The 8,839-nt window shown below is 29.9% G+C and overlaps 1 protein-coding gene across 1 annotated transcript; it reads right to left on the bottom strand.

Moving 5' to 3' along the window:
* Positions 1 to 1,938: 1,938 nt before the first annotated feature.
* Positions 1,939 to 7,805, bottom strand: LOC123305724 (ras-related protein Rab-3). The gene is made up of 4 exons (XM_044887525.1): positions 7,573 to 7,805; positions 6,468 to 6,586; positions 2,200 to 2,371; positions 1,939 to 2,130 (listed from the first exon to the last, which is right to left on the bottom strand). Exons 1-4 carry the CDS (start codon positions 7,795 to 7,797, stop codon positions 1,984 to 1,986), a joined length of 663 nt encoding a protein of 220 aa, XP_044743460.1. The 5' UTR covers positions 7,798 to 7,805; the 3' UTR covers positions 1,939 to 1,983.
* Positions 7,806 to 8,839: the final 1,034 nt, after the last annotated feature.

Genomic DNA, 8,839 nt, shown 5'->3' with positions numbered 1-8,839 from the left:
TAAAATATGAAAAAACGAAATTATTTGTGAAAATTGTTACTTTTTAAATTTGTTGTGTTTTTGTGCAAAATATTCAAAAATTACCCTGTTCAATAAAAAATAAATTTATTAACTTAACATAATTCGATTGTAAAATTTTAAGGTTTAATTTAATTAATTAATTAATTTTAACTAAATTTACATTTCAGTCATGTCATTTTGTTTAGTAACTTGTTTCTAATACAAAGCGTTGAGACAACAAGGTTCTTTTCTTTCGAAATTTTTACAAGAGTATATCGTTATCACGAGCGCTATTGGAAAATCTATTTTGGCATGCAAAAAAATAATGACCAGCCACAGGCTGAGTTTCAGCCGTTAAATAAGTAGATAGATATTAAGAAACCATAGTAATGTATTACAATACTGTTCAAATGTCTAATAAAAATAGCTCGGCCTGCTTATGACTGGCCTGCCATATTGATTGCTTGACGTTATTCGATAGCCTGAACTTTGCCCATAGTCTTTTCCAATAGACATCTTAATTATTTCTAGATTCTATCATCTCAAAACATGTTTTTCAATTTTTTTAGTCTGATTTCAATATTGATTTTTCTTTTAAACGAAAAGAATGGATCAGTTTCACCTATAAAGGTTCAGGAAAGAAAGGATTTCTCTATGGAGAAACCTTCTGGCACGTTAAACTTTGAAACTTTGTGGCACGTTAAAAACGTTCTAAACAAATTCCAGCATTAATTATGGCAACCTGAGACTCTCAGGGGACTTTAAAACGTTGTAATTGTAGTTTTTTTAGGAGACGGAATACATTTAGAAACACTTTTCTTTCTAATTAACTTAGAAAATAATTTCCTAGTTTGTGAAAGAAATCGGACTGCCTTTTCAAAGATGGCATGCTTTGAAATAAGAGAAAATGAAAACAGGAAACGACGTTTAATTTAATTTGGGTACATTGTAAAATCTATTGATTATTTGAGATTCTAAACTACACATTTACATTTATTTTTGGATTAAACACTGTTAAGTAGATTTAAATCCTTTTTTTTAAGTTCAAGAGAATTAAAAAAGAATACGCAGGTACCACGATTCGAACCCGGGTCTCTAGAATCCATGTCAAGTGCCTTAACCATCTAGGCTAGGCACAATGTATAATTTTTTCTTCTTCCAAAAATTAAATTGTCCTATTTTTTTTGGTTGGGATTTAAAAAGCAACAATTATAACAAATACTTTTTAACATTTATTAAAAAAAAATGATAATCAATTCCACGAGAAAATTGTTTGAGATAATAAATTGCAAATTATCGTCCCCTTGAAAATTAAATTTTAATTAACAATTATTTAACAATTAAACATAGATTTTTTTTGCCTGATATCTTCTTATTAGCAACATAGGCCAATATATATTTTTTTTTCTTTTAAATATTTTTCCTAAGATATGCATAATAGGTAAGTTTTATTTTTTTGGGATATTTTACAATTTTCGGATAGAATTTTCGAATCGTTTCTAGTCTATTCAATAGAAAAGTTTTTCGAATCATTCGAAAATGTTATTCGATTGTAAAAAAAAGTGTGATTGACGTTTTATTAAGCACATTAACATCATATTATAAATTTTGTCACAATATATAGATTGGCGAAATTTTGGAACAAGGGATAAGGGACGGAATTAAAGACTTGTTAAAGGAACATTTTAAAAAGGAAATGGATAAGTTGAAATACGATTCGAATTGTGACATTTTTAATTGGTTCAAAATTGTGAGTGAGCTTCATAAAAATCCCTTCCTAAATAATAAAAAAAAAAAACTTTAAAATTAATTAAATTTTTTAGCAATTGGATGGATAAAATGCTAGTTTCATCAAATTCTCAACAAACTTTTTTTTTTTGTATACCATTTTTTATTTTCAAAAAAAATGGCAGTAGAATTATATATATATTTTTTTTTTTCGATTTTGTTTTTGCGAAAATTTTTTCCTCAAATTTAAAAGTATTAGCAGTTACAGTTTGCTGCTTGGGGTCCTTGTGGCTGTTCTGTGAGTCGTTGACCTTTTGCACCACCGCTCATTAATGTTGGATCTGAATCTAAACTGTCCGACATCTTGTCACAGATAATATCGACTAATCGTTCGAATACTGCCTAAAAATTTAATTTTTGATTAGTTAGAATTCGCTTAGAAACAGTTTAAATCAACAGTTTATCACTTACTTTAACATTAATGTTTTCTTTGGCACTAGTTTCAAAGAACTCAACGCCTAATTGATCAGCTAATTGTTTCCCTCGCTCGTAGCTAATAGTACGTTCATCTTCCATGTCGCATTTGTTACCAACCAGAATAACTTGTGCGTTATCCCATGAGTATGTTTTGATTTGTGTCACCCTGAAAAAAAAGTCAAATTAATTTAATTCTTTTTCCGATCATTAAACCTTATTTACACCCGAACCAGGGGTGTTACAAGTTCGACCACTAGGTGGATGTGTGTGTCCGTGTATCTGTCTGTCTATGTGTCTGTCTGTGTGTCTGTCTGTGTCTGCCTGTCTGTCTGGCTCTCTGTTTGTCTGTTTGTCTATTTGTCTGTCTGCCTATCTGTCTACTATGAATCTACTTTCATCTCACTTATCCCTATAAACACCACTCGCAATATAGACAATGCCAGCTTTGAGGACTTGCATGCTATTCTTTTACCCGCTTGTCTTTGTATAGCCCACCCCTTAAACATCAACTTCACGTCCATACCTTTGGAAAATACCGCATGCACTCCCTTAAAGCTGTCTTCAACTTTTTGCATCAGTATAACAATGAAAAACCTTCTTAGGGCAATAAATTTCTTCGAGCTAATAAAAGTATGTTAAAAAGATGTTGTAATTTCATTTAATTTAATTGAATTAGTTCTATAAGAATCTTTTATTCAATGAGTTGTTAAAATGTCATAAAAGTAATTAATTGTACATAACTATTGGTATAGGACACATCTTGTATAAATAAGTAATTTAATGTCCTTCTACTAGAGCAGTAGCATAGGTACATAAAATATTTATCATATTACTTTTATTCGCTGTTGTTATGCTACAACAAACTTCTACAGATGTTTAGGAATACACAACATAAGTACCTACCCGTATATTAATCAATAAACATTAATTATCATTTGTAATTCTTTTTATTATAATAGAAGGTTTTTTTCTGCTAAATAAATGATATCGAATTGTTTTTATACTTCGGTAGAAATATTTACAGATAATATTTGTAATTTTACGGCAATGTTTTTATGAATCCGTCGAGATCATTAAAAAAAAGGGATGTATGCTAAAATTTTAGCTTAGGTAACCTTGCAAACTTTTAAGAAAAAAGTCATTAAAAATCGATATAAAATACATTGGCTCTTATGGAGGAATCTCAAAAAACGACATATTTTGGAAGTTTTTGATAATTTTCATTTGGAATGAATGAAAACAAATTTAAAAAAAACTTTTTAATAGAAAGTAAACATATTAGCAATGAATTAGAAAAGAAAAAAACTAAGTGTCACCGTCCATATAAGGGATGTAAGAGCAGGGTAGATTAAGGGTTGAAATTATTTTTATCTTATTTTCAACTTTGATGATGAATTATGTTATAACTTCATAAATGTAGACGAAAAATAAGAATAAAATTTTTCGATATGTGTCTTGGTTTTCGAAATATCGAAAGCTAATAATTAAACAAAATTTTCAATTTTCGATATTTTGAAAATTAAGCCAGATATCGAAAAATTTTATTCCTACTTTTCGTCTTATATCGTCAAGTAATAATATAAATTTATCATCAAAATTGAAAATATCTATTTTTAAATTTGTGCCCCCACTACCATGCTCATACATCCTTAAGAAGCATGTATCGATGATGAAACACTAGAAGAAATCTTTTTCTACTAGAAAACATCCTAAGTCTTTCAACCAGATGTCAAAGCAATTGAGAAGCTTGTAATTCAATTCGTGTGAAACAAATTATCGGAATTATAGTATGTAAAATAAGAGGTACTGAAGTAGATTAGGTAGCCCTAAACCATATTAATAGCTCAAAAATACTCTCAAAACGCTTTATCAAAGTCGAAGACCTAAGTAAGATTTAAAAACTTATGAACTCCTGGAAATCAGTGCAATTGGAAATTGAGACAACAGATGAACTGACAAGGAAGAAAGCATTGGTTTGTTTTAAAGGACTAGAGATCCTGTGTGGGGGAAATAATCACGCCTATCGAACTCTGCTGGAATTGAAACAAAGTTAGAAAATCACTTTGATAAATCCATTCGGAGAAGATGTCATTTTTACCATGGAACAGTGTAGAAACAACTTCAGAATTTATGACTATAACTAGGATTGCCACCTGCTCAGGATTCGCACGGCAGTGATGGGCTTAGAAGGTTTTGCCGGCCAGATTTTGAAAATTTTGTAGAATAGGTATTTTCAGTTCTTGAAAGAGTTGAAAATTGGTGCCTCAAGCGAAGCCGAGGGTGAAAAACATGAGATCTGAGGTATTCTTTACTTCTTCCCGTAACGTGTATACTATTTTCTTGCTCGATGGTGACAGAAAGCAGCAACTTTGTTTAGCACAGCGGGAAGCATGTTGACAAGTCCACCCGGAGGGGACAAATAGTTTATTACACATCTAGGGAGCAAAACTGCAAAAGTAAAGAATGTCTCAGATCTCATATTCAATGTCGCCCGAGGCGTAGCCGAGTGTGGTAAACATGAGACCTGAGATATTCTTTACTTGACCCCGTGTATATATACTATTTTTCTCCCAGAAGGAGCTAGAAAGCGGTAACTGCGTTTTTCACAGTGGGCAAAAAGTTAATACTTTCTGTATGGAGGTAAGAAAATATATAATTTAACCCCCCAAGTATGTAAATTATTTTGTATTTGTACTAGCTGTGAACTACCCGCTTTGCTGGGCAACATCCCCACTTGCACCCCTCCCTCCACATTTCCTTGCGTGGGATAACAGTTTTGTAATGTACACGTCATGCTCTTTTATTTGATACCCCACTTAGGTATATTTGTAAATATTCGATAATTCCTTCCCACTTTCTCGCTACACCTTTCTACCCTCCGAAGGTTAAAATTAGATAAAAACAATAGATCTTTGAAGCTGGTTGTATATCGTGTCAATATTTGAGCTTAATCGATGCACAACTTTTTTAGTTTTTGAAGCATATCTCTTTCAACCCCTATTTCAACCCCTTACTCTACTATAATATGTATTATACATAAAAACCTTCCTCTTGAATCACTCTATCTATTAAAAAAACCGCATCAAAATCCGTTGCGTAGTTTCAAAGATTTAAGCGTACAAAGGGACATAGGGACAGAAAAATCGACTTTGTTTTATACTATGTAGTGATAAATGACGTAATTTCGTTTCGAAAAGTGAAGATACTTTTATATCCTAGGTGTCAAGAATATTTTAAATTCCTGTGAATAATTAATTTTACACCATTCTGCCATTACTCTTTCCTACAAATGTTACAATAAAGTAGGTAATATAACTTGTTGCACAGCGCAGTGGTCAATGTTTATTTTAGTTTACCATTTTGTTCACGCAAACCATAAATTAACGAACATCATAATTCGTATGTTCTTTTTACCACGGTGTACTAACATTAAGTGTAGAGATAAAAAAAGATAGTCTTATTGAATAGTAATGAAATTATTCTGTATCCTACATTTAAGTGTAGTAAGTATACCATGACAAAAAGAACATGTTCCTACAAATGATTGTAATTATTGATAATAAATTTAATGTGTATAATCAGAGACTTATTACGTATGTGGTAATTATCTAATGTGGCTTTAACCACAATTCTATCTTTATTATCTACATATGTTAACATGAAAATCAATAAATCACTGATTAATGTGGTGATATTCTATGCATTGGCGGATAATTTACTTGGTTGTTTCAAGCGTAGATGGAGTTTTACTGTAGACTAGCAGTTATCCAACCGATTTGCTGTGCAATTTCAACTTTGAAAATAAAGACTATCGCGTTACCCATCTTGCCCTCATTTAGAAGTATCATCGCGTCAATGTGTTGTAGACATGTGCTTTTGATTCTTAGGACCAATTGTAATTGAATTAAGTCAGCAAAACCATTGGCATGTGTACATTATTGCATATTTAAATAAAAATTAATCATATAACGACATCTGTGAATCCTAAACTAAACTATTATTAAAGTTATGATCCAATACATGCAGAATCATCATCTATGAATACTACACAAAACTAAACGATATGTCAAAACTAACGTGCTATAACCTGTCAAAAAAATTTTTCCACTAGTAGGATTTATTTTTTCGACAAAAAGTAGCCTTCTTTCCCAAAATCCCATCTATTTCTATACCGGTAGTCATCAAAAAACGTAGAACACAGGCAGACTTTGTTTAGCTTTTGTAATATTAATATTGATTTTTAAAAATATAATTATACTAACCAATCTTGGACACTATTAAATGATTCTTCATTTGTGATGTCATACATCAAAATAAAGCCCATAGCACCACGATAATATGCTGTTGTAATTGTTCTGTATCGTTCTTGGCCAGCCGTATCCTAGAAAATAACATTTTGTTCAATTAGAATAAAAGCTTAAAATAACTTATGTTAATTTAATTTTTTAAGAAAAGAAAAATTACTTTAAAATTCACTACACAGACATAATTGAATTCTGTGAAATTATTATATTTTTCCAATGAAGATATATTATAAATAAGCTTCGAGGAAAAAGCTGCATTATATATATGATTTACTTTGTATGTTGCATTTCTGAGAAATTATTATTTTAATTAAATTTTCCTCATTTATGAATTAATGAAGCTCATTAAAAGTAAACTTTCTAGATGAATAACATAGAGATTATTATTACTAACCGACGTAAAAGGACGACGTAAAAAAACTACACCAATCCAATTCGGTTGACACAAAAAACCGCATTCTAGGTAATCTAGGAAACTAAAACTTTTTCAATCGATTCAGTTTGCCATGAATTTTTGAGAAAATGCAAAAATCTTTTTATAACTGTCAATTTGTATTTTTTGTTAAAATTTTATGTTTTATGATTAAAAAAAATTGAGTTGTGAAAGTTATCAGAAGTTAAAGAAAACAGAGATAATTTAAAATAAGTAAAATGCATTTTTTATGCTATGTCCTAATAATGATGTACTCACATATTGGGTTGACTACTAAATCAGAAGTATGTCTTTTTTAAAGTAATACTATAATTATTTCATACAGTAAAAACTAAAAGTAGCTATTAAATTAAATTCTTTAAATCAAGCAAGTATTTGACTTCTAAAATTAATACCTTAAATTTTCAGAAAAATATTTTGTAGGTAAATAAAAAATTAAGAGCTACATTCATGATGTACCTAGGTACGAAAGTAATATAGTTCCTACCAGGTGTCCCACGACACCTCTTGATCTTTTTTTATTTAAAAAATTTTCCACAAGGAAATTATTGATTGAGATCAAGTAAGTTCTTTTTTTCAAAATATTTCTGTGAACAAGTACAAATAAAATCAAAATTGCTTAAAACTTACCCAAATTTGTAATTTAACACGTTTATCATGTCTAAATACAGTTTTCACTTTAAAATCAATGCCCACGGTGCTAACGAATGCTGATGTAAAACTGTCGTCAGCATAACGGAATAAAAATGATGTTTTACCAACGGAACTATTACCAATGATTAATAATTTAAACATATAATCGAAATTTTGATCGGCTGCATCTTTTTGCCATTTGGGATCTGCACCACCAGCCATCTAGAACCAAAAAAAAAAAAGTATAATCAATAAATATTCAATAGAATTAGTCGTGACAGAAATTCGTTCGTTTTGACTTCTACTTTCGAAATATTTCGGTGTGATAGCTCAAAATTTTACCAAAATATCTGCCACACCAGTAAACAATAAAAAAAATCCTGCCAAAAATATTTCTATCAGAATAAACCCTAGCACACCTAGTCCATATTGTACCTATCGTTAAATATCATTGATGCGAAATTTCGAAATCCGTTCGAAGTGCAGTTTTACTGTCCCAGGCTCAAGGCTATAATGTTCAACTGTCAATTAATTATTCCTATATTTCTCATACTTTTTGAGGAAAGGTTCCTTTTTATCCGTGTTTGATACTCTTATATTTATCAGTAAATATGGTTTGAATAATAGAGCACATAATAGTCATACTCAATTTCCCAACTCTTCTACCAAATAATTTCCTTAAAGAATTTTGCAATATTACAATATATAAATAAAACATCTTACAATATTTCATTTGAATTAAATTTAAGATATTTTAATAAAATATTATTATTAAATACATTTAAATAATATTATTTAGTACTAGAGTGGTACCCATCCGCTTCGCTGGGCTTAAAAGTAAAGATTGCTCTCGCTTATCCCCTTTTTATAACACTCGAATTAATGGGAAGGAGTTTTTTACACAGATAAAATATATGTATGGTTTTCTATCATTTTAAATGTATAATAGTCGTAATTATTCATTGAGTATATCAGAAAAGATGGCCGTGAAATATTTTATATTGATTATTTTTATAGAAATCTGTAATTTATGGTAATGTCAAATGACTACTTTTACAGAAATCTGTAATTTATGGTAATGTCAAATTAATTTTAAATTTTTTTTAAATTTTTATTAATATATCTTTATAAATCATATCTCATGTGTTATTCTGATATATCAGCTATATTGCTGTACAGTTTCATTAAAAACCATTCGCTAGTTTTAGCGTGACAGCGTAACAAACAAGCATGCTTACTTTCGCATTTATAATATATAGAGATA

This window comes from Chrysoperla carnea, chromosome 1 (assembly GCF_905475395.1).
Source record: "Chrysoperla carnea chromosome 1, inChrCarn1.1, whole genome shotgun sequence".
Classification (NCBI taxonomy): domain Eukaryota; kingdom Metazoa; phylum Arthropoda; class Insecta; order Neuroptera; family Chrysopidae; genus Chrysoperla; species Chrysoperla carnea.
Note: the sequence above shows the minus strand (reverse complement) of the source record. Positions and strands in the feature narration are given on the sequence as shown.